This window comes from Chlamydotis macqueenii, chromosome 2 (assembly GCF_036417535.1).
Source record: "Chlamydotis macqueenii isolate bChlMac1 chromosome 2, bChlMac1.mat, whole genome shotgun sequence".
Lineage (NCBI taxonomy): Eukaryota > Metazoa > Chordata > Aves > Otidiformes > Otididae > Chlamydotis > Chlamydotis macqueenii.
In genome coordinates, this window is record NC_141557.1 from 19,000,216 (window position 1) to 19,026,410 (window position 26,195).

General features: G+C 41.2%; 1 protein-coding gene across 3 annotated transcripts in view; it reads left to right on the top strand.

The window, feature by feature from the left end:
- Positions 1 to 4,022, top strand: part of PIP4K2A (phosphatidylinositol-5-phosphate 4-kinase type 2 alpha) — a 116,104-nt gene extending 112,082 nt beyond the window's left edge. For all 3 annotated transcript variants that reach the window (XM_086742184.1, XM_086742182.1, XM_086742183.1), the window contains one exon: positions 1,716 to 4,022. In XM_086742184.1, the coding sequence (XP_086598310.1) occupies positions 1,716 to 1,796 (81 nt within the window). In that variant the 3' untranslated portion in view covers positions 1,797 to 4,022. The remainder of the gene's footprint in view (positions 1 to 1,715) is intronic.
- The last annotated feature ends 22,173 nt before the right edge of the window (positions 4,023 to 26,195 follow it).

Genomic DNA, 26,195 nt, shown 5'->3' on the forward strand with positions numbered 1-26,195 from the left:
AGAATTCTTTTTTATTTTTTTTCTAGTTTAATATGTAATACAATAATACAGAGTAACTGCTACACATTACGTACTGAGAGTGGAACTTTCTTTCCAGCTGTACTCATTGCTTTCTTACCCATAAAGAACTCTAGAGAGAGGCCTTTTTAGGACTTTGTCCTATATTTCTGAGATGCACCTTATTCTTGCAAACAAAGCTGTTCACTGGATACTTGTATTAGTATATGGCACTGTGAAAGCTGTTGTGACTCTTATTTCAGATGCAGGGCCCTAGTGATTGTTTCATTATTTGGTACAGCCTGTTGAAAGTTAGTTCTTCAGCATATAAAGTGGCTTACTTTAGAAGACTTACTCAAAAAAAAGTACAATTTGCAAAATTAGGCATAAAATGTACATGTTAAATACTTGGAGACCATTCAGTGAAGGCTTCTGTTTGACTGCCATGAATTTATTTATTTCGCCTTAAATTACTGCTTTAGCAGAAAACTCTAAGGAACCATGGTGAAGCAGCTCAGTCTTTCAGAATTACAATTTATATCTACCATTATCACTCTTACAGTGATTTAAGGTTCAAGTTTCATAAACTTTTCAAAAAGAGCATAATCGTTCATGAGGCTAAAATCCCTCCTCTGTCTAAGTATCTAAAGCATCAGTGTATTGTGAGAGGTTTTAAGCAAAGGGCTTGGGGCTTTTTAGTTTACAGTAGAGAGTGATGTGGAATGCTCAGCAATAAGCCCTGCACAGGCCTGTGGAAGGTATTTTTTGTCTCTAAAACAATGCTCTCATTACTCTCTCTGCTCTCAGAGCACCTGAAAGTTGATGCAGACCATATGCAGCCATTATCTGGCAATTATTAATGAACTTTGAATGTGGCAGACTTTAAAAATTCACTCTTCTGGTTTAAATAAGGGGTAGAAATATGTTGTAAATAACAACTATGTTTATTAAAGCTGACTGTGATTAGAACTTATTACAGAACATTACTTTTGTACAACCGTTTTGTGTATTTCGCTGTCTCCATCCTCAGCCACCTGACACTGAAGTTTGTTCATTAATTGCATGCTTGCAATTTTCGCCTTTTGTAAAACAGGAAAAATATACATAAAAATGTGGCTAAGGCTCTGAAAACCTCAAATAAATATATGAATGAAATTGTGACTTCACTGAAATAGTAGTTGTACAGCTTATTCAGTGAGTCCAGATTTAAATACATATATATTGAAAAAACATTACTAATTGTTTCTGCATATTTCAAACAAATTATTTAGCGTTCAGATAGCAATATACATTACACAAGTGTTGACACGCCAGGTCTGAGTGTAATTCATTCTCCCCTATATGAAGACGCTGCTGCTCAACAGACCTGAATCTGTTGATGAATCAGTGGGTAAGATGGTTAAATGTGCAGTAGAAATTATATAGGAGACTGAAATACAATGAAAGTCAAGTATGGAAAGTAAAGAGAATACGTTTCAGAAATGGAAGATGGGTGTCCCACCGTTACAGTGGTGAGTACCAACTGTCGCTGTATTTGAGTGAAGCCTAAAAAAGCATCAGTAAGATTCTGCTGGAGGGCCATTACAATTTGGCTTTCTAGTGTCTGGTTCTGAGACTGCACATGAAATTCATTGAGTAAGAAAGATTCTCAGTGACAAAGCATCAAATAAAACACTGGTTCTTCCTTCTTTTCTCTCCCCTCCCAATTCTCTGTATAGGCTGGTGCAGAAATTTCAACAGTTAATCCTGAACAGTATTCAAAGCGCTTCTTGGACTTTATTGCCAACATCTTGACGTAACCTATCATGTTACATAGGACAGACATGAGACCTGGGGACAGCAGCAGTGGCTAAGTATGGGGAAAACAAAAAGGAACTCAGAGAAGCGCTCATCTTGCAGAAAGCAACCCCTTTGTTTACATCTGCTGGCAAAGATGACTGAAGTGGGGTGGAGTACTCGCTTTAACAGCTGCCTGATATTCCCAGCATAGTTCTAGCTATTTGACTCTTTTGTGTGTGCAAAAAAAAAAAAAAATTAAAATTAATTAAACAGCTTACTCAGAGTGCACTGTGACAGTAATACTCTGATGCTACCAGCTGAAATGGAATAAATGAGCAGAGGTGTGGGGTGGGGGTGGGAAAGAGTAAATGCATGTTAAATCTACAATATTGATATCAAATTGTAAACTGTGGATCAGTTTATTTTTTGAACTGAAAAGATACATGACAGTATTCTTCATGACGATGATGACAATAATAATAAAAACCTTACTGCGAATGTTACACTTATACCCTGCACACTGGCACTCCTTAAAAAAGCAGTTGCAACAGCCCTTGGTGCCGGAGGCTTTTCCCATTCCGTTCCTAGCAGCTGGATTTTTTCCTTTTTTCCTCCCTCTCAGTTTTATCTTCTTTTCAGCACATTGCATCAGGAAGTTCAGCCTCTCAAACACCTGAGAGCTGGTGTCTCTTGTCTTACAAAGAGCTAACGTAATTCATGCTATGTGTACATTTTTGCTACAGTAAACTTACATTAAGGGAAAACTTTGCTTATTTCACTTTGTTACCTGAAGTTTTCATTTGTTTTATATTCTTGCCATATAGGAACTAATAGTGTTACAAGTGGGAGAAAAGCTTATCTGAAGAAGCGCATAGTTTTGGGCAATAGTAGCTCCATCTTTCACCCATTGTGAAAGATATGCACACCGACAGAAATTCCATCCCCTTGTAATTTACTGGGAATTTGAAGCTTATGTTGTACTGTTGAAACAGCGGTATTTTATTTTAGATTATCCCTCTAAAAATGAACCCTGAATTTTACTGTTTACATTATTAGGAAAGCAGGGATATTTCTGAATTTCAGAGCCGTGTACAACATATGACTTTTGAGTTTACATGTAAAGTTATTTTGCAGTACAAATGAAGTAATGTTTGTCATCTTCCAAGGTTTAATGTGCAGTAGTGTACTAAAGTGAATGTCTCGCTCAGCTCCACGATAGACTCTTTTACAATAAAATGAGAAAGGATATTTCAGAGGGGTTTTTCCCAAGGTCATCTTTTAGCATCAAAATGACCTGTTTTATCATTTACTCTAGTTTGATTGTATAGTACATTGCCTAAAACTGTGCTGATCATGTTTAACTTGTTTAAAATTTTTAAACATCATTATATTTTTTCTCTTGTATTTTTCCCTGAAAGACTCCATGCTTGAAAGAGACAACTTTACATATGCTTAAAAGTTTATCTACTTATACACTGTGCTAAAGCTGTGCCTTTGAAATTTCTTTATTGAAATTGTTAGATTTTCTAGGCAATGTAAGAGAAGTCAAACCCTCCCCATCATTGTTCGTAACAAATCAGGAGTGCCAGCATGCCTTCTCCATAACTAACGTCAGTGCTGTTAAGCCTGCAACTGTGCGTAACGTATGTAGTGGTTTATTTCAGAGGCGCCTATACAACAGCAACCTGTTACACTCTCTTCAGCGGCCAAAGGCAATACTATCCATGTTGCTGTATACTATTTTTTTTTCTTCTTTCCCCAGCTTTTCCTACAGGATTTTTTGTTACATTTGACTTAGTGATGTCTGCAGCACTGTAATGTATGTGTATACTTTTGTATTGTATGTATTTAAATAAGTTGGTACTGTGGCTTGGTTTTTTTGGTTTGTTTTTTTTTGTCCTCTTCCTATATACCCTGGTTGTCTACATTCTCACCCAAATTTCATTTTCTGAAGCATGCTGTGGCCCCTTGAAGTATGGGGCCACAGGGAGACCCTGAAGTGAAAATGAGGTACATGTACTTGGAGTACATATTTAATTGCGGCCAATGAGTGTACATTTTTAGATAATTTTAGACATTTACAGCAAAGCTTTCTTTTTGTCTGTGTAGCAGTTTTGTCACTCATTCTTGTTGATAAACTGTTTATTTGGACAGGGCAAGGAAGACTCATTATCGTATATGTTAGTGCTTAGATTACACTCCAAACATGAGCAAGGCTTTATAAAATAAAGCACTTTGATGACTCACTAGGTAAATCCTTTGTTCTTGTGTTTCAACTATGGTTTTGATCGCTTACAGATGAATTTTAGATGTTAAAATGAATGTGTAGCCTATATCACAAAGGAAAAAACAAGAAGAAACTTAAAACTTTTTCATTGGGTTTTACCTTGCTTCTTCCATGCTTACTTTAAGTGGCTTGAAACATTTAGCCTTCAGGTTTTTGGGCTTAGACTGTGCTCTGAGAGCAAATACTGAGGTTTATAATTCACGATTCTATGGACTAAATCCTAGTATTACTACAAAAAGAGGAAGACCGTCCACAACAGTTAATTGATAGAAGAATTGACAGAACTTTGCTAATGTGTGTAAGATCTTACGCTAAACCAGCTATTTAAAAAGTACTTGGGAATAAGCCCAAATAATTCATGGGGAGGAGGGAGGGCTTTCTGTTCCAGACTTTCAGGGCTTTGATTGTCGGGGCTTTCAGCATGTGATACAGCACGTGCCGCACATCATGGGCAAATGGCAGAAAAGGGTCTTTTTGTCTTTATTCTGACTGACTTCTAATTCTCTTCATGCATTTCAGTTCCTTTCAGTTTATTGCACAGATGTAGCAAGGCAATATTTTCACCAATATTTTTACCTGTCAAATACACATGACAGAATTAATGATAAAGTAGATATTCCCCACAGAGAAGATGATTGAGGAGCTATTCTATTAAAAGTAGGTGAAGTGATAGGGAGGGGGAGAGATTCAGCTTCTTAATTACTCACTTAATGATGTCTCTAGTATTAATCTAAGCCTGCACTTCACACAGCTGCTCCAGCTGCTGAGGGTTTCGTATGAACATGGTGTTCAAGGAATGCTGCTCAGTTTAGGTGGACACGTTGGCCACGGTGGACAGCAAGCTCCCTGGATGGTTCTCTGTACATGCCACTCGAACCATCTACCATGCCTTCTGAACAGGCTGCCAAGTTTTTGTGCTGCTTTTACAATACAGATGCACATGGGTTGTTGGTGAGTAATTTCTCAGTGCTACCACCCTCACAACAGAAAAGGAAAGCTTCTAATGTACATTCCCAGCACAATGTGCCAGATCTAAAAACCTGCTCCAGTTCTCCCACTCCAACAAACTGTTCAACAGCTGAAGTGTCACTTAGGCTTTCCTCTTTTTGCCTAAGACTTCTGGACATGCTCAGATTGAACTTCCCAGTAAGTAAACTACATTTAAGTTTAAGCCAGCCCTGTCTTTTGAAGCATGGTTTAGCAGAATTACTCCTGCAGTTCCCTACAGCACTGTTCTCTATCTGACGCTCTTGAGTCCTCTTCTTACAGCTACAAGGCCCTGCTGCTACCTGTGGACATCCTGCTTATCCCAGTGTCTCCAGGCAAGGGCATCCCCAAGCCATCTAGCTAGTGATGTTTCCCTCCTGCTGCTTCTGCATCAGTAAGGGTGATTGCCATTTCTCTTTGTCGAGTTTGCTACAGGACACCCTGTGTTTGACAGGCATTGCTGACCTCAGCAAGCAGCTGAAGGATCTTGTCTTTAGTAGAAGTGCATATATGACAATGTATAAGAAACAAATATCTTTTCTGATAAAATGTTTTCTCTCCCTCTCTCTTGAAGAAAACCTGAAGGCAGTGATGATATTCAAGGTAGGAGATCCAACTGGCTTGTTAATGCAAGGACTGTGGCAAAAGAACTGTTTAAATTAAAAATTCTCGGAAACAATATTTTCTATGTCAACTACATAACCTAAATGTATAATCTGAATTTCCAACTCTCTCCCGTGTGCTTACCTCTTCTTTTCCAGTGTAATACTAGTTAGCAAGTCCCTGCATTGAGTGGGATCATTGCTTTCTGATGGTCTCATACCCCACCTCTATCCAGTGTCTGCTCTCTATGTGCTGTCCACTTGATTTGATTTCTTTCAAGCTCTCATATATTTAATGGGGAAAAAAAAATAAAATAGAGAACTGTTAACTTAAAGGAGAAATGTTTCAACTTTTCCTTTCTGTCCTAATTTCTTTATGGCAGGTGTTGTTTCTGGAAAGCAGCATATCCTTTACAATGTGATGCGGTAGCAAAGAGCAGAGGCTGCATAGACAGAGCAGTGTGCTTGCTGTCTTTAATCTGATCTGGGCAGCCGGTTCACTCCTGCATGAGACTGACCAGAGATCTGCTCTTGTGCTACAGCAAGGGAATGTGCATGAACAAGTGATTGAGGAAGAGCTTGAGAGCAGCATCTTCAAGTGGCAAAGGCAGTTTGTGTGAGATTAAAATCACTAACAATAGCCTTATTAAAACTGTCAGAAAACAGGGCTGGAAAGGGCTTGAAGAGACAGTTAGTCTGTCCCTGAGCAGTTCAACCATAGATAAACACTGGCAAAAACTGGATTAATCTTTTCCAGGGAGTGTAGTTCCACAACTTCCCTGCACAATCCCTTCCCATGGGTCACGGGCTATATCATTAGGAAGATTTTTTTCTAATACCTTACCTTGACTCTACATAACTACAATTTAAGCCCATTAATATTTATTCTGTCTACACTGGACCCTTAGAACAGTTTATTCTCTTCCTCCTTCAGTTTCTCTTTATGTGATCCTGCCTCTATGTGCTGAACAATGTAAATATTAGCTTTTGCACATATTAAATTGAATATTTCCTTTCCTTATTTAACAAAATAATCTAAATTGTTTAAGCCAGGCAGAATGACCTGCTCAATTTTTTGTAATGCCTAATTTAAAAAAAAAAAAGTCATGTTAAAATGGTGCTTCCTAACCCCAATAGTCAGTCACATTTTATAAATGGATTTACAGATTTCTATTTTGAGAATTTCCTAGCCATCCATATACCATCTAATTAAAAAAAAAAATTGTAATAATTGCTGTTTAAACAGAATGTGGTCTCAAGCATGCAGCTACTGCTTAGCTGTAGTTGTTGCTATAACTGCAATAAAATAGAAACTGCTTTTCTTTTTTCCCAAAGTAAATATCATGATCTTAACTTTCCTAATTATATTCTCTTTTTTACAGCTTCTAGTCTCATCTCCGTCAGTGATATGACATAAAATAATTATTTGGTTGTAAGTATTAAGATACAAAAAATACTTCTCTGCAAGCTGGCATAAATTCATTCTTACCTAGTGCTCTGAATGTTGCAGGCGTTTTAGTTATTGCCTAATATGCTTTGAGTTTATAAAGAGCTCATACCTTGTTCCCACTCAGTCTGACTCATTTGTAGTGACTCATTTTATTTAGCAATGTGTGTCCTACTGGAATAAATGGCGTTTGTGAGAACCTTGTGTTTGAAAGAGATTTGGCACTTGCACACAAGCCTGGAAGGTGATTTAACTCATTAGGTTTCTCCATTTCTGTGGTTTCACCTTGCCTCTGTGTAGGAAGACCCAGGCCAGAGCAAGCTGCTTTCTTTTCCACTTTATGTATTTTTAAGTGGATGCACGTGAATATTTTGTTACAAGAATATCTCAAGTCACTCTGTCTACAGCATAGGTGGCATACCAGGGTGGATATAAGGGCTAGCTGCAGCTACTGGGCTAACAATTCCAGTTTGCCTTCCACCACCTGAGGATAACAGGGTCGTGTTGGATTCTGGTTCAGAGAAAGTCCCATGTTCTGAGATGTGCCTGCTTATCCCAGCAGACTGGATTCAAGTGATACGTAAGAATCCTTTCTACCCAGGTAGGTCTGATTAGTGCCCACTGTAACTGGGTGCATGATTCTAAATTGAACTTTACACTCTGGGTCAGGGCTGTTTCTTCCTTCACACTGTGGAATTGCTTAACAAAATCAAAATATTTTCTATCTTCAAGGGCTTTACTCTGAAGTATTTCCACTTAGGTCAGTAGTCAAGTCTTAGAAGTTTATTTGTGCATCAGCTGCACCAAAGACTTTGTATTTGGGGCAGGGCATCTGTTAAAATATCAAATTATACTGTGCAGTTATGATCATCTCTTTATAGGGTACAATTGAAAGAATCTGCTTTTAATTAAGCATGATGATGAGCATGCTAGCAGTTCATACTGCTCTGCTTCAGTCACAGCAGACCTCTGTGTGGAAGGAAAAAGGGTGATGTTTGGTCTGATCCCATTGTAAAGTGCTCTAGAGCAGAAGTTTCTAAGTTGCATTTCACATGCTGCAGGTTGCAGCATCTCTGCGCTGGGCTGCTTTGTCATCCCAAAGTGCAGGAGCGTGGGATGGCACTCGGTCTGTTGGAAGGGGGAAAACTGAGGCGTTTGTAGCCTTGAAACTGGACCCAGCTGTACTATGGTGCTTTTGGAGGATCCGGTCTGGAGGTAGGAAAATATGCTTTCTGTACAACCTGGTGTTATCTGAGGAATTGTGGTGTTGAAATCGCATACTGGAATTAAGTAATGTCCTTAAATCCTGTATCGCTCCTCCTGGCACTTCCCCTGTCAGCCACTAGCCTGACAAAACTGAAATGCTGCTCACTGTCTACCCTTTTACTGTTTTGCTCTGGGGCAACCGAAGTGTGTTACAGGGCTGAGAAGGCTCCTGGGGCTGCTGGCACATGCAGCTCCCAGAGCATTACCAAGTGGAAGAAAATAGATGCTCTCCCTCTGTTATTTAAATGTTTTCTAAACATTTTCTCATGCCTTATGTAGCCTGCTTATCTCCGATACCAGTCTCCTCATCAGACATAACCAGGCTTTAGGAAAATTTGCATGTGGCTCATTGTCTGCGTTTGTATCTCTGTTCCTGTCCCGTTCATTGACAGGTAGACATACAACTGCCTTGTCTGACACCAAATTGCAGGACAAAGTGGATAAAGCCACCCAGTTTAGTCCTCCAGTGAGTCCATTTATAAAGAGGAGAGGGGGGAAAAAAAAAAAAGACACAACAGAAGATCAAGTAGGGACAGACAGACGGACATGGCCTGCTCCACTCAAAACTTGGCAGCTAGGGACAAATGTGGGGCAGAAGACTTCTCCAACACTGTTACATGACTGCCTTGCCTGCACAAGCCCTCCACAAACGATGGCATCGGATGCGTAATAAGCAATTAGAAGTAGAGCAAAGCAGAGAGAAGAACTGATCAGCCTAGACAGCAAACAATAGCACCCCATTAAAGTAACCCAACATATTTAAAAGCAATGTAATAAAAGCTTCAAGAAGATACCCATGCAAAACATAATTAAACTGCTGGGCTCACATCATGTGGTGGTGTATTAATACAGAAAAGGCTCTGAGTAGGAAGATAGTCACCTGCAACATTTTCATCATCAAAATAAGCTGTTACTGTGTGTTGCAGTTCAGCTCTGATCAGGACCAGACTACGCAGTCTCTCTCTCCCCTTACCCTCCGAGTGGCACAGGGGGGAAGAGGGAATGGGAGTTATGGTCAGTTCATCACATGTTGTTTTACGCTGCTGCTTCATCATCAGGGGAAGAACTCCTCACATTCCTCCCTTGCTCCATTGTGGGGTCCCTCCTATGGGCTGCAGTCCTTTGTGAAACTGGTGCGGCGTGGGTCATCTCTTCCACAGGGTGCAGTCCCTCCAGAACAGCTGTCCCAGCAGGCCCTCCATAGGCCACAGCCTCCTTCAGGCATCTGCCTGCCCCGGTGTGGGGTCCTCCACAGGCTGCAGATGGATCTCTGCTCCTCCATGGACCTCCATGGGCTGCAGGAGGACAACCTGCTCCACCATGGTCATCGCCACAGGCTGCAGGGGAATCTTGGCCAGGAGCCATATTACTCATCCCCCTCCTTCTTCACTGACCTTGGCGTCTGCAGCTGTTCCTCTCACAAGAAAAATTCTTCACAACAGGCTGGCAGATGCCTCTCACGTTCTCTTCACATCTCATCTGCTCTCCACTTCTTGCAGCTGGGCTGGGCCAAGTTGGGCCCAGTCAGCCACCTGGCGGGAGGCCAGAGGGCGAGGGCTACAAGGCTCTCACCTCCCCCTCTCTGCCCCTGCTCAATGTCTTCACATCTTCCCTTTTTTTCTGTTTTTCCCCTTCTTAAATACGTTATCATGGGACATTCTGCTACCAATTGGCTTGGCCTTAGCCAGCAGCGGGTCTGCCCTAGGCCTGGCCAAGTCCACTCCGAGGGGAGTGACTTCTAGCAGTTTCCTACAGAAGCTACCATCCTAGGCCCCCCCTCACTATATAAAACCAGAACACTGTGACCCAAACCAGCCTGCGGAAACGCTGTTTATTGGGACGGGGTTTTCTTCTGACAGACCCAGAAGTGTGTTATGTAGCCTGCTGATCTCTCACCTTCTTAATTTGGTCTCTTCATCAGACACGCTCCCCACAAACATGTGTTTTGGCTTCATTCAGTGTACGAAGTTGTCTGGCCCAAACATAATTGTTTTCACAGGTACATTTGGGCAAGGGAGAGGGAGGGTTCCTCCGTAAAGAAAGAAGCTTTTCAGATGAGAAGGTGGATGTGAAAAGACTGTCATTCTCTTAAGGTCCACTGTGAAGCAGCCTCTTCCTTCTCAAGCTTTGGGGTTAGGACCCTGAGTCCAGCCTTTAGGTTATTAAACAGAGCTCTAACTGGCCGCCTTGGGGAAGGTGCCTCAGCTCTCTCACCAGCCCATTAGATGCAACCAGTGCTGCACTGAAAGAGCCAATCACAGCTGGTGTCCTGGAAATCACCCCGTCTGACATGTATATACTCATGCTTTGCACATGTGGCTGTTCTGGAAGATCCGAATACAAATGTTTTAAACATAAGATGCTTTCCCAAAATGGGATTCTGTACTTAGGAACCTCTGGAGAAGAGCTGATGTCCCGCACGTTCCTGTGCTGTTAAGCAGGGCTTATTCCTCTCCAAAGGCATAGTGCCCTGCATCACCACTGAGCCACTGTACTCAATTTATTAGCAAGATTCCTAAGACAGCATTTGTTGGATTCCTGTCAAACATGGCTTCAAAGAAGGAGGGAAAGAAGGTACAGAGCTGTTGTTAGTAACCAAATTCCATTACGCACTAAAAATAAAAAGCTTTTTCAAAAAGGTGAGAAACAAGACAGGTTGCAGCCTAGTGAAGGTGAGTATACATCCCAATTTAGAGCAAGAGGGTGGCAAACATTACACAGTGAACCACGGCCAACCGCAGGGGCCCAGAAGGAGAAGGCTGAAGATGATCTTCAGACATAGCTAAGCTTTATGCTGTTAAGCACTTTAAAAATCAAAACTACCAGTTTAAATTAATCCGTGCTTTATAGGCAGCCAGTGTAAGGAACACAGCTGGGACATAATAGGATCACAACAACTCAAGCCAGGGAGTAAATGAGTTGCTGCACACTGCACAAGCTGTGAGCAAAACAGAAACCCTGCTCAGAGGGAATTGCTCCCCTGTGCTCGCTGCACAGCCTGGTGAGCACCAGGGCAGGCGTAGACCCTGCAAGGCAGCCAGAGCCCAAATAAAGACAGAGACTGTGCTCTAGAGCAAAACCCTAAAAGCAGCATCCAAGACATCTGGGAGGAAGGAGTGGTTGGAGGGAAAGCCGATGTACTTAACTCGTGATGTTTCCAAACGTATGTTTTCTCGTTATATGGGGCAACTAAAGAAGAGAAGAGTCTGCACAGTTACATGGCTTGCCAGCTCCTAGAAAATGTAATTTCATGGCTAGCCATAACCAGAGGGCTACATTTCACAGCTTCTCCTGAAAATGAAGGGGAGAAAAGTTCAAATAGTTCAAAGAAACCAGCCAGGGATCACATACAAATATACTTCTGGATATTTTCTATATTTTTTTTTACCAATGTTTGGCTTTAGGTCTTTCGTATGATACAGATATTGCCATGAAGTCACAGCCAAGAACTTAGTTTTAGACAGGCAAACTGTTTCTAATCCAAATTGATGCTTTTTTGCTAAACAAAGTGATTTTAAACAGACCTCCCAAGTAACTTAATGTTGTGTTTGAGCAAGCTACTCACAATGAGTGCTTTAGCCCCTTCTTGCTTGTTCCACGACTTGAAATGTTACCTTTCCAAACTAATTCACAACTCAGAGTGCACTGTTCTGGTTTTTAATCACTGTAGTAGAAAATGGCCTCAGTTGTTCCCCTTGCATTGCCCTCTCCACAGTCACAATCGGGTTTGGCTTTAACTATAACTTCCCTATAGCAAAGATTTACGGTGGTAAAAAGTTGTACTGTTTCTAAAGTGCACTCTGTCAAGCACAAGCCATTCCTTTGAACCATTATTCACTTTGGAACACATTCAACACATCAAAAGAAATCCAGGGGCATTTGAAATATCTTCTAACTTACAAATGCCTCAAGTTAGAAATTAAAATTTGATCCAAAGCCCAGGAAAGGCTCCATCTAAATACAATAGTTATTGAACCAGGTTCTTCAACCATAACCTTTTCATCATCAGTGACTCACATGAATTAGTCTCTGTGAAACTAGAAGGTGTAGCTGTTTTAACACCTCAGGTTAAAAGCCCCCAAATTTAGTGAAAATTAGTGAAACACCCAGTGCCAGCAAAAGCTCATTTCCTGTCTTTCTTGCCATGGATCTGGATATATCACAGTAAAAGTACTTATGTTGTTAGCCCATATTCCAACATTTATTTAGGATGTTTATTGAAGTACATTCTGCTTTGTACCAGCATAAGAAGTATGACTGTACTTGTACTAAAAGCTTCCCAGCATAACTGCAGCTGTAAAACAAGCGTCAAACCTCACCAAAAAGTTTACTGAGTGTAACTATATTAAGTATAATTAGTTAGCAAGACAGATGTTTGGGCAGCCCTTCTGCTGAACAGTATCTTCAGTCTCATTTGTCTAATGTTCCCATAGTACTTAACAGCCAGCTTAAACATCCCTTCAACTGTCAAATAAATTCCCACAGACCAGATGAGAGCAGAACAAATTGAGCTCCAGCACACACACACAGAGTATGTGCTAGCTTGCCTACAGCGTAATTGGTACCATACAGCTTCTCTGTGCAACAGGATAATTCTGCATCCTAACCAAGGGAAGGGAAAGCAAGCTTATACTGTCAGCGTTAGACCTTCTCAACTCCAGAAGAGGCTTAAATAATGTAATTTAAAACACAAGCATGAACATTTCAACTTTGAACTGACTGAAGTGATGTAGTAAGATGATGCACTTCAGTTTGGATTCCTCAGAAACCTTCCATGAGGAGTAAGACATGGCAGAAGCTTGGTTTACAGCCAGATACAAAAGCTTTAGTGAAATGAAAACATGGGAATAATACTTCTTTCACAAAGCTATAATATAAAAGAAATTTTGCTCAAAGCCTTTTCAATACTGCTCATTTTTGATTGAGAAAGAAATACCACAAAATCCATTCAGAAGAATTTCATTGAAAAAAAAAACATGGAGAGCAGACCTCTCAGTTCTAGCAACGTACGTGTCAGTTTGCACCACTGAAGAACCTATTCCTTCGATACGTATCTATCTTATCTGTAATGTAGACCTACGTCAACGTGCTCCTCCTACAGGTTCCAATACGCAATAGATGGAAGAACCTGCCCAGGTGTTCTGCTGTCTTGCTCTGGTAAAGAAGACAGAAAGAGTATCAGCAGAGTAATAATTATATTTGCATTTACGAAAATAAGTTGGAACAAGGGTCTTAACAATTCTAAGCATCAAACTTTTTAACTCACCAAGTTGCATTGTGCAAATGAACGAAGTATGTGGGAGATGAGCAGAAGAGAAATGGAAGGTGACAGCTGTTAATGTACTTGGACAACACACCCCAATGGATGTTGTCAAAGAGCAGAATGGTGTCAATTCCCATTTCTGCAGCTGTGGCACACCCCTTTATTCACACAACACACGATCTACAATTATCCTGCAGAGGTCACAGGAGTCAGCTATCCCTTTCATCTCATTCACATCAATTAGAAAAATACAGCAAAGTTCACAGAGATTGATTTTTTTACTTTTTATGGCAGTTAAGGCACTGATTCTTGACTCCAGAAGCTCACAGCCTGCTATCATGTCCTCGGGGCAAGGGCTGGGGGCTGCAAACAGAAAGAAATAGGCAGCTGTTCTGGAAAGAAAGTTTAAAAATTAGAGATACCTTTGGTGCATGATCCAAGGAAACATTATTAAAGATGCCCCTGGAAGCCACAGTCATTCTGGAGAGAAACAATAAGGGAAAAGAAAAAGGATGGCAGTGGCCTGACTTGATTTTAAGGCAGCAATTTTGCCACCCACAACCAGATGTTTGTAGAGCAGAAGCACCAATTGTGCTGATCCTGGGACAGCTACCAACTATTGTGCCCGAAACCTCCATCCGCAGCAACGGTATTAGCTGTCAGTGCACATTTCCTAACGCGGCGACATTCCTCTGTCCTCTTGCTTTTGTCCAGGCTTTAATCTTGTAATTAGTGCCAATCTTCTTCAGTGTTTTGGTAGAAAGCCATCCTCAAATCCCCTCCTGTCCGCTGTTGGGCAGCTTTCCCTAGCTTCACCTCTGAGATGCTCTTTATGCAATACACATATTTCTACACACACAATAAGATTCGGGAAATCTACAACTTGGAGGACTGCATGGGATCCGAGTACTTCTTTGGCATGTAAGTTGTAGTGTAGTGTTCAAAACCATAAATAACCATGTGTGGAAAAGTGAACATCTTTAGATCTATAAAGTTCACAATTTCTTTTCAAGCTTCCTTTTTCTATCACCAGGCTTGACTGTAAAACAGAGCCCCTGAATGAAAACACACTGCGTCAGATCCTCCTGTGCCATTTTAGGTTATCACCTCATCAAGAGAGAAATCCTCTTAAAATTAAAAATAGCCTCCAGGCTCAAAACTAGGCAGCAAAATTATTCCCAATGAGATAAAAAAAAAAGGAAAAAAAATGCATTCTCCAGCTGATTTATTAAAACAGGCAAAGCACATGTACAGTGAGACAGCAGCCCACTTTCCTTTCATGAGGAGAACTGCTTTCCTGAGTCTGGACTCATGCCCATAGCTATTCCCCCCAAATGCTGCCTCTCTGGCAGCTCCACGTTCTCCACTCCATCACTGTCTCATACACAGCTTATGGGAAGATAATGCAAAGCCATAGAGAAACAAAGAAAAAAAGGAAAAAAAAAAAAACCACTTTTTTTTTTCTGACCTCATACAGCCCTCAAATCTCTCAACAGGAGGTACCCCGCAATTTTTGCTTTAAGGAACATAAGACAAAGCCTGAAGACCCCCAGTTGCCAGAAGACACTGACCTGCTCTGCAACGATCTGCACTGAGCTACCCTAGCCCAGGTCTCCCCAAACATGTCCCCTTTTCCAGCTACTGGTCATGGAAATGCAATGCATTTCTGAAATTCCTGTTCAGATCAACTGTGACAGGACAAGGGACAATGGACAATGGCTTTAAACTAAAAGAGGGTAGGTTTAGATTAGACATAAGGAAGAAATTTTTTACAATGAGGGCAGTGAGGCACTGGCACAGGTTGCCCAGAGAAGCTGTGGATGCCTCATCCTCGGAAGTGTTCAAGGTCAGGTTGGACGGGGCTTTGAGCAACCCGATCTGGTGAAAGATATCTCTGCCTGTGGTAGAAGGGCTGGAGCTAGATGGTCTTCAAAAGTCCCTTCCAACCCAAACCAACCTGTGATTCTAACTGCACGTTCACACACTGTAAGTCAGATGCTGCCTGGAAGCTTCAGATTTGCCGTTAATGGACTGCATAGCTGATTCACACATTCACAGCAAGCCCAAAACACTCCCCGAGTGCCAAATTTATTGCACATTTACAGTAAATCCAACGCTTCCCAGAAGCTTCAGGCTCATTGCACATGCTATGCACAGTAAAAGTGTAGCGATTTCTGCCCGGGAAATCCCCCGCATGCAACAAATGGTGTGGTAGCTTCACTCAGTGGCTAAAATTAAACATCATGGCAGCTGCCTTGCTGATGGTGTTGGGCCTGGGAGGCAGGAGACCAACCCGTATTCCGAAATGTAATATAAAGCAAACCCCAGAATGAAAACCTCCCTCCGCTTACTGCTCTAGATGCTGTGCAGGAGGGTGAAACTGAAATCACTTTTCACTGGCGGCTGCAGCTTGGCTTCAAGCAGCAGTCCTTGAGTTAGAGCCCACCGACCTGAGCCGTACTGCTGTCAGTGTTTCCAGCTGCCTTCCTAGGGGAAAGGGTTCTCACTGGCTAGCAGAAACTACTGACATTACATACAGGTCTTTAATTGTAGCTGTTTCTTCCACTGGCTTATCAAGAACTGTATTCTAACATAAGAAACATTTATCTAAGTACTTTTATGTTAATATCATCCTTCATCCTGTTAATATAGTGTATTCCGTTGTAACCAGTGGAAATGGCACATCAGCAGACAATTGGGGTTTTGCTTAAGTTTGTGATTATCCACACAAGAACTTCACCATACGAGATTAACCGTCTGTAACTAACAAAACTACCTTGCAGCTTTCCTTTCCACTTCTGCAGTTACACAAAATCTATTTTTGAAGGTGCACTTTTAAGACTGTCATGATAAATGGAGCATGTTGGTGAGGCAGCTTATTATCTCAGTTTAAAAGAAATCTATTTAATTAAAGCAAAAAAGTTTATTCGCACAACAGAGACTGAAATTCCTAACATCTGGAAAATATAAAAACTCTCATTAGCCTACAAAGTCTCAGCAATTGCTAAAAATCATATAGATATTCAATACCGTGGCACAGTTCTAAAGCTTCAGTGTAGTCATTTATGAAACATGGTCTTCCCCTACTTTGTATGTAAAGCAGTTTATTTCAGGTAGTATATGCACTGATCGTATCTAAATTAGTTTTGAAGGGGTATGTTGCTACCTAGCTTATCACATGCAATAGTAAGTAGATTTTGAAATCGTCTGGCAATTACATTTCTTAAAGCCTTAGTTTTGTGGAAATAGATCAAAACCGGTTTAAAAGCAGAACTATGATCTAGGGTTATACTGCCTGCCCTGTAAGGAAATAATTTGCAATGTACATCATCTAAAGAAATACCTTTTGGACTACCATGGTGTTTCATTTTTTTCTCAAAATTCCTATTATTGGGGAAAAATAGAATACAGAGACAAAAATATTTTCGTTGACTCTCACAAGTCTTTTATTAGACTCAAGAGGCAAAGAAAACACGTAACACCTGGATTTCTAATGGTAAGAGGAAACTGGAATTATTTTTATCTATTTCCCCTCTACACCTCACTACGTTTCTTCAGCCCCTCATTAAGTCAGATGTCAGGTTGGGAGGATACTCTTTTTCTCCGACCTTGCTCGGACGATGCATTAATTCTCCAGCTCATTTTGTCAGCATAGTTTTTTTCTCTCACGTTTAACCTTCTCAGAGAAGGATTTCACCTTTTTTGCCAGAAGTAATATGTTCACACACACCTCCTCCTTGGTTTTTTAATTCATCATTAAAATGGTATCCTGTGCTTCAACCAGGTTAATCTCAAGTGTGCACCACAGACATTACCTCATCTGCACAGCATATGCAGTTCAGTGTATGCAATCTCCTTTATGTGACAATCTCTTCAAGATTGCAAATTATCATTTCCCTATCAGAAACATGAAAGCATTTTTCACATTAGGAAGAGAACGTTGGCACATAAAGGCACCATCAAAACTTCCATTATCTTTAAAAGACAATGAATGCAGAGTAAAAAAAAAGCACGTTCTTGTTCACATGGAGTCAACAACAGTGTCAGTTGGTTTTATAAATAAATTAAGATTTTTTTTTGTATTTATGCACTTTCTTTTTTCTTCTGTAAAATGTTAAAGGCTACAAACTTTTCTCTGTGCGCTAGCCGATAGATATTCCATTATACTTGAAGGGATAACAATGAAAAAAATTTATGCAACCTATGCACACAGCAGTTGTTCAAACTTAGCTGCTTGGCCCAATACTAGAACAGTCAAACCTGCACTGAAGAAATATTTTTAGTGCTTCGTGTTTTGGCACAAATTATTTATGACCCAGGATAGCTGGAAAATTATTTCCATAAGCAGCTTTCTTTTCTTCTTTCTTTTCATCATTTTTCCTCTGAATGCTGAAGCTCACCATAGCCCATATGTACATGCCTTCCCATGTTCTGCCAGTGATACTCAGTTCGCTCTTGTTTCTGTACATAATTTCTGCCTATCTAAATTGTGTGTATTTAACATTGCTAATTTTTAAGCTTTTTAAGTTTCAATCCTATTCATGTTGGTAAAACTACTGGATTTCCAAAAAGAGCAGAACCAATCACTCAAAAATTAACATTGTCTAGCTTGCCTAAACCTGAAGCTATTATACTTTCCTCTATGTTATACTATTTCAAGGAAGCTTCACAAAGGATAAGTTTTCTTTTCTATCTTTGAGAAACAAAAAACCCGACACATTTGCAACACACATACATTATTTTGTTATCTAGAAAACGGCCACATACTAAATAAAAGCATCTCCAAACCCACATACATAATACTTCCAAATCTCTGATCTAACCAAACAGTTTGGATTTAGAATCCACATCTCCACTAACACCACGGTTGCATCTGGACCATTACGTTTAATAGCCCTCAGTGGACCTACCCCTCCCTGAACCCTTTAATACCTTTGGCCTCTGCAAGTGTTGCATGTATTCTCATACTTCTCGCTCGCTGCAGTTCTATGAGCCTGAATTAGCTGTACTGGCAGAAATCTCCAGGAGGTTTGAACAGTGTGTTTGGAGGATTAAAACGTTCAATACCACAGAGCAGAATAAAATGTCTCTCTAACAGAAAAAAAAAAAATGGAAGAAAATACTACCCCAAAATAAAATTAAATTACATTAAACTAAAAGGAACTTCTGACTTTACAGTTTATATTAATAAGGTTTTTCGATCACTTTAAATATAAATTGGAAAAAAAAGTCTGGAAAAAAAATCCCTACACCTCCCCATCTCACTGATTCTACCCTTTCCTTCAAACTATTCACAGCAAACTCCCAGGACAACAAAGAACTGACCTTAAGGATGATCTCCATCAAATGTCTTCTATGTTGCTTTTAAGTCTGACTAGATCTAGACAGCATAGAATATACAGTACCAAAGCTCAAGGAAAGGAAGAAATCTCTACATTAAACACAGATAACGCCTATATTACTTATTAGGAGATGTAAACTACATCCCTGACAGTAAAAGATAACTCACGCAGTATTTCAGGACCACGCATTGACAAAGTCAACAGAAGGGTGCAAAATATAAAAATGTTTATTTAAATAATAAAATGCAGCTCAGAAGAGAGACTGACTATGTATGTGAGCCTTAGCGTTCATTAACGCTCACATTTCACCCAGGACAAAGAGAGGCTGAGGGAGAGCAAGCACAGGGCTGTGGGGATGTCAAGGAAACACCACTCCCAACAAATCCCAGGGAATTACGATAACATTGCACGACTTCATTTCCGACATAAAACTGCTCCCAAGCTCTGTATTCCTCAGCCCAAGAGAAGCTGGATAACACAAGAATTTTCTGTCAAGCCTGTTCAGACAGACAGACATGGTCTGCATGAGCTCCGCAAACAGACAAGAGCACAACAGACACATGCAGGTAACCATAACCAACAGTTTTGTTAAGACACAAATTCTGCAGAGTATAAAATATTTATCATTGCCACAGGTGGTGTAACAGCTTGTTGTGCAGATGCTCACAAGGCTGCCTATTAAATCTATAAAAGGAGCAGGTTTACCAGCTCTACCTGAACTCAGCAGTAACTGAAACGCAAGGCCCTCAGGTACAGAAAAGCCCCCTGACTTCCTTCTCTCTGGGTGATTGTCCTTTGACAAACTTTTCTTAACACAGACAACTGTTTCTGGATGCCAACATTACCAGAAGGTTGATAACTGAAAGGGATCTGAAAACTCATGGCTGTGAATGTCGCAATTGGCGTTGGCGTCAAAGCAATTCAGCTGTCTGTCCTTCCTCCAGAGCCTCGAACTTGCAGGGTGCGTAGTCCCATGCCCAGGGCAAAGTCAGGTATGCTGGGGAATACATCGAGGCACCTACTCAAAAGCAGAAAGGCCAGATCTGATTGCAAAGACCCAGGAGTGCTAAATCAACCAGCAACCAGAGCTCCAGTTCAGACTCAAGCCTCCAGATGCTCTTCCTCTTTTCATTTCCTCTCTGAATTGCTCTCTAACATCTGTGTTTCCTTTTAAATACCGTGCTACGATCCAAAAGCATTTGTAAAATATGTTAGTTTATACTAGGCTAGAGTGCTAGTGGATAAATACAAGGGTTATATATAAGTACATACAGAAAGTACGGCAGAGCAAACGTCCAGAAGGCAGCATCTCCTGTTCACGGTCTCTCCAGGCAGCATCTCCCAGCTCCTACACATGCTCATCTCTGCGAAAGTTTGCCTCGATTGTTGCTGTTTCCTATTTTCCCACCTTCAGCTGTAAGGCAGCCCAGAGAGCAACACATCTGCTGAGGAAACGAGATTTCTAAAAGCTTGCCATTCAGTTACCTAGTTTTTTTCAAGTCATGTCTCTTCACCTCTAAATTCATTTTGAGAGTCAATGAGTTTTCAGTTGCATCTTTGCGCAGTGCTGAGCCCTTAGAAAGCAGAATTAACCAGAAAGACAGCAACCAGAGGCCGTCTCAGCTACGTAACAGTTTTAAAACCCAACTAGAGACACAAAAAATCATGGAGAAACAGTACAAAAGCCTGCTGTTCCTGCCTATAGCACTATCTGCTCCTACTCCCACCTCATTAATTGCTAGTTTTCCTGATTATAGAAACAGCTTTTTCTACTGCTGAAATGTATGGCATCATGCCATTTGCATATGCAAACTGACATACGAACAATGAACCAGTTGCACAGTTCCTTAGAGAGCAACAATGCAGAGGATTTACGACATGTATATGGCAACAGGCAGGGAGGGGAGTACAGGGAGATGGACATACAAAACAGCTCATGATGTTCTTCTGATTGTTTTTCTAATAAATAATCTTTCAGGCAGTTTCTTGAAGCAAAATATTTACCACATTAGTGGACTACTGACACTGGATTTGGGAAAATAATAGAATTAAAGATCTGTGCAACATTGATTTGCCTCCAGACGCATACCTGTTTATCAGATTTTAAGATGATCTTTGATTACATGATCACACACTCTTCTGCCACAAGATGTCTATGTTATTCAATGTGGAGAAGACAGCATTAATTTAACGTACAGAAGCCTAGCATTTCGGTTTTTTCCTGTTATTCGAGGTATAATCCAAGACTTTATTTTTACATGCTATTTAAACTCTGTTATCCAAAGGAATCACTCATCTCCTTATGGACATTCATCACTGTATCAAAATGGTTCACTATTTTTTTATCATTTTCCTCCTAGCTTAGATGTGAGACACCATTATTACTCCGATTTTACAGACCATGAGCCACCTTACCAAAGAATATCAAAATGTAAGATGTAGTTTAATGAGCAAATAGCTGAAAGGGACTCTTTCCTGGGAGTCCTTTTCTGGGAGTAGTTCTCAGTCTCTTTATCTATTCATCGACGGTCTACACAATGTCGTAAGATCTTGATCAGTAGATCTTGCACATGGCACTGAAAGCAGGGCTGCAGAAAGTGAATGACAGGAACATGTTATTCTTACAAGCTCTGCTAAGTGATCACAGCCCTACAGGACATTTCAGAAAAGTCGAATGGAAATCAGAAATGCAGGTGATGCTGGAAGGACAGACAACTACTTTGAAAATTGATTTCTCAGAGGGAAGCTGAAGAGACCGTTCAAATAAGCACCAGAACACAAGCTTGTGGCGTCAGGTGCAAATGGAAATATTGAGTGAAAGGAATTGATTTTACTACAGTACAATTCACTCCCGAGACCACTACTACGTGCAGTCCTGATGCCCACTTCTCCAAACCTCTCATCTTCCTTCCAGACAGTAGTACAGAAGTGATGACAATTTGGAAAACAAGTGGTAAAATTACAAGCCAAAAAACAACTGCAGGGCTAGGTTGGGCTGGATGGTTGTTGTCCTTTCTGACCCTGGAACTGCGTTCTCAACTCAGCTCTTTTATAGACACTGGCCAGGCCCATAAGTTTTGTAGCTTCCCATGAAAACAGCTTTTTTTTTTTTTTTTTCCAAGTTTTGCATTTAAGCTTTCTGCCACTAAGTAGAGGAGCATAAAGGTAGGATTTCCCCATGCACACAGATGTAATAATTTGGCTTCTGATCTTAGGTGAAGACACGGATGTCATTTTTAACTTTGTTTCCTAAGGAAACCAAGATGCACAGGCACCATGTGTCCTTGTATGAGTCTGACCCAGTAAATGTCCAAATCCTCTGACTAGTTTTAACCAAATTTGACAGAGGAGTAGAGATTGCTTTGAGCTATGAAGTGCTTACACATTTGCATTGAAACAGGAGCTTGGGTTGAAAAGGGGGACTTCATGAACACTCTGCACAAGGAAAACTGGCAGTAGAAGCCCTCGAGACAACAGACACTAAATGAGACACCACATGAATATCCTACTCACTCGGAGCGCAGAATCAATCACAAAACACAATTCTGTAGAAAGTGCTGGAAGGGGTGTAGGCAAATGAAGAGAGTTACTTGTTTTTGGTTCTCCTCAGAAATAGCAGAGCCTGGCCCCAGCTGCAGAAAGGTGCTGACAGGCCAGAACTGAAGGGAGGGGAGGAAAGCCGCCCCTCAGGGCTGGGCCTAACGCGGCTGATGGAGCTCTGGCAGGGAGAGAGCTGGCCAGGCCGGGGCAAGGTGCTGCTGCCAAGTCGGAGGGCAGAGATTGCGGGGAGGGTTCATCTTCCTCTACACGCCAGGCTACACTTCACCCGCAGCCCGAGTCTGCTCCGGTCAGTGCCCTGTCATCACAGGAACCTGCTGAGTTGAAAAGCAGATGATGAGTAACTCCGTCTATGAACAGTACCTGGCAGATTCTGCTCCATTTGACTCGCTTACTACCTGAAAATGCAGTCACCTAAACATAGGTGAAATCTCTACCACCTGAAACGCATCCTTCTGTTGTAAAATGTATACAGAAGTGCTAAATAAATGGAAAAATCCACCCCCCCCCCTTTTTTTTTTACTAGGAGGATATATGATCCAACTCACTGTATGTTACAAACAGTATTTTTCAGATAACATTTAACAAACTTCCTTAATGAACTAGGCTTGTAGTAAAGTATCTGAATGAATCATGACACTTTATTTGACTGATAATCTGCAAACAACACTGGTACCAAAAAAAAACCAAAACTATCTTAATATTTTTGTGGAAACTCTAATAAATGCTACAATAAATTCTATTAAACTATTAACAATGCTTCCTGGCAGCTCTGGTAACACCATTTCCCCAGTCACTCTTTCTTTTCCTCTTTATTCCCAAGAATAAACATTAAGTTTACACAAAAGTAACCAATCCTTATATTATATTGTTATTCAAAATCATTAGTGATTTTCACTTGTTAACTTGAAAAAACTGTATTTTCTGTTCTGATCCCTTCCGACAAGTATTAGAGATGAAAGGTTTACAAAATCTAGCCCTGTCACAAGAGTATAGAAAAAGCAAGTGCTCAAGCAGTCTCAAACCCCTTATTTACCTCGCTGTACTTCACAGAGGTGACACACCTGAGAAACAGATGTTTCTAGAGTTAATCAGTTCTAAGAACCACAAAGCAGTTTCTTCACACATACGTATTTAATATCAGAGGATGATTTCCTATAAACAAAACAAATGTTTTGGCTTAGACAGTTATAACATTTTCAGTTCGTAAAGAGTTCTTTGTCTTCAGGCAAAACCTTTTGGTTTTGAATTGTGAGAAAATAATTACTAAATCTATGAACTCTAGCATTAGTATAATCTGGCTGTATTTCTCAAATAGACCTATGTATCAGCAAGTACGTATTCCTTTAAATATTTTAAGTGGAAAAATCCTCCAGGGGAATAAGTAGGACAAACATGTTTATGATTATTCAGCACTGTAGATTGCTGAACTGGTGATGTCAGCAGTACAAGGCATCTCTGCAAGAAAAAAAAACCGAAGCTACCATTCGAATGGCCATCTCTATGTCCTCGCATGGAAAGCAAATGCCTCATCCTGCTGGCCCAGAGCAGGTGAGGGGGATCTGCTCCTCACAGCTGCCTGTGGGAAAAATACACCAGAAGTAACATTGAATAAATTCAGCCTCCAAACTAATACACTTCAAAGTATTGCATATTAGCAGAAAGTATTCTATTAACAATCATTCTTTTATATTCAGTGCTTTTTAATGTTTTGAAAAGGTGAAGTGAACCTACTGCCTCAAATTCTCAGTGCTGGGTGTTTAGCGAATCCTCCTGCATCGCATCCCTTTTGACGAGGACAGGAGCAAATGCTGTGTTACAGGATGACAGGGGCTGTGTCCCTGCCGTGACATGGGGCTTCTTGACAGGCCTCGCTGTCACTTTGCATCCATATCGGTGGAGCTGCCGCTCAGCTCAGCACCAGCTTCGGCTGCAGTCCGGCAGACGCTGTGCTGGCTTGGCCCTGCCGGCTGCCCGCTCCAGCTGGCCCGCGTGCCAGACCTGGCTGCGACGCTGTACCTGCGGCTGTGCCTCCTCATGCGACGCAGCATGAGGCCAACTCCTTCGGCGACCCACCACCACAGCAAGCGAGAAAGTGGTTCCAGCGGGTGTCACTTCTCACTTAGCACCCACCCAGCATCACAGCACCTTTATACAGATAAGTCGTCAAACCCAGGATGTGATTTATTTTCTGCCACTAAACATCCCATCTTAGTTGTTCATTAGGGAAGGCAAGTTACCAGCATCTAATTGTCCCAGCCGCTGGCAATGACACTGTGCCCCCTGCAGTTTCTGCAGGATACAGCCCCTCGCCCGCCTTCCTCCTCTCAGCTGCCGGGCAGAGGGCTGGTTACCTAAATTGGTTTTTTTCCACTCAAAGAAAGCCTAGGTTGAACCTGTACGAAGCACACCAGCACAGCTAGCAAGAGCTAGAGTCTGGCAAGATGCTTGGGCAAAGAGGGGCTCTGCACCTCATTAACTGCTTGACATTGCTCTGAAGGTACTCAGCAGAACATCTTTATCAGCACAAAAAAAATATATTTCCAGTGAAAGCATCCTTTTTCTCTGCAAGCTCATCCTCACTCCTTCCTTCTCTATGAAGCAGGCCAGAGACACCTGCACACCCTTTCCATGTTGCCAGACCAACTGCAGACCCCACAGAGCCAGCATCACTCCTTCGGGGTGGGATGCTGCTGCCAGCACGAAGCTCAAATTGAGGGCAAGGGCAATTATACTGGTGGGGTCTTCTAACCAAACTTGCTAATAAATAACAGCTGCAAATTCATAGATGGACTGTTACTGGCTGTATAAGTACCATCCCAAATTATTTTCCCACACAGAGTTAAGTACAAGTTCACAGGAATCCTAAATTATTAATACTGCAAATAATGTTATTAACACTATTGCAAATAATGTACAAAGCAAATAAAACACACAGCAGATGATATTTCTGCAGAATGATTGAGAACTACTAAGAGCACAAGCTTCACTGACTATATCAATTCCTAAAAGACTACGATTTCATCTAAAACTTCCGTTCTAAATAAACGATGGTTTCTGTAACATAAATAAAACACTTCTCTGGCTCAAGCGCAGGCAGCATGTTGACCCACTTACACAATCATCGTTTCCTGCTCATAGGTGGTAATTATCACATCTGTGTTTGCTTCTGAAATTGGAATTTAAAACACAAATTGGTTTCCCTAAAATGGAGCCAGTGTCTGAGGCTCAAGGAAACAGATTTCTGTAACACTTAAGGCTCACCAAATCTGCACTGACCTCGGCTGAATTTAAGGAGGCAGAGGAGCGCAATGAGGTTTGGGGGTTTTTTTTTGCCCCAAGTGAAACTCTGACTCTCATGGAGTCAGGGAAAAACTCCCATTGACTTCAATAGAGCTAAAATACGGTCATCTCTGCCACTGCCTCCCCCTTCAGCAAATAAAACGTTGCGGGGCGGGGAGGGGGAGTAATTAGAGTGTAATATTACTTTAAGTTTTACAGAACGGCTAACACACTTGGTGACTTTCAAAGGACCTCTTTGTTTTTAAGCAATTTAGCTGCTCAAGACAACAGCAAAGAGCAAAATAAGAAGCATCCACTTCTGCACTCCCGTGTGGTTGCTTTAAGATGGGATCTGCTGTTTCCAGGTCCCAGTGGGAGCTCTCTT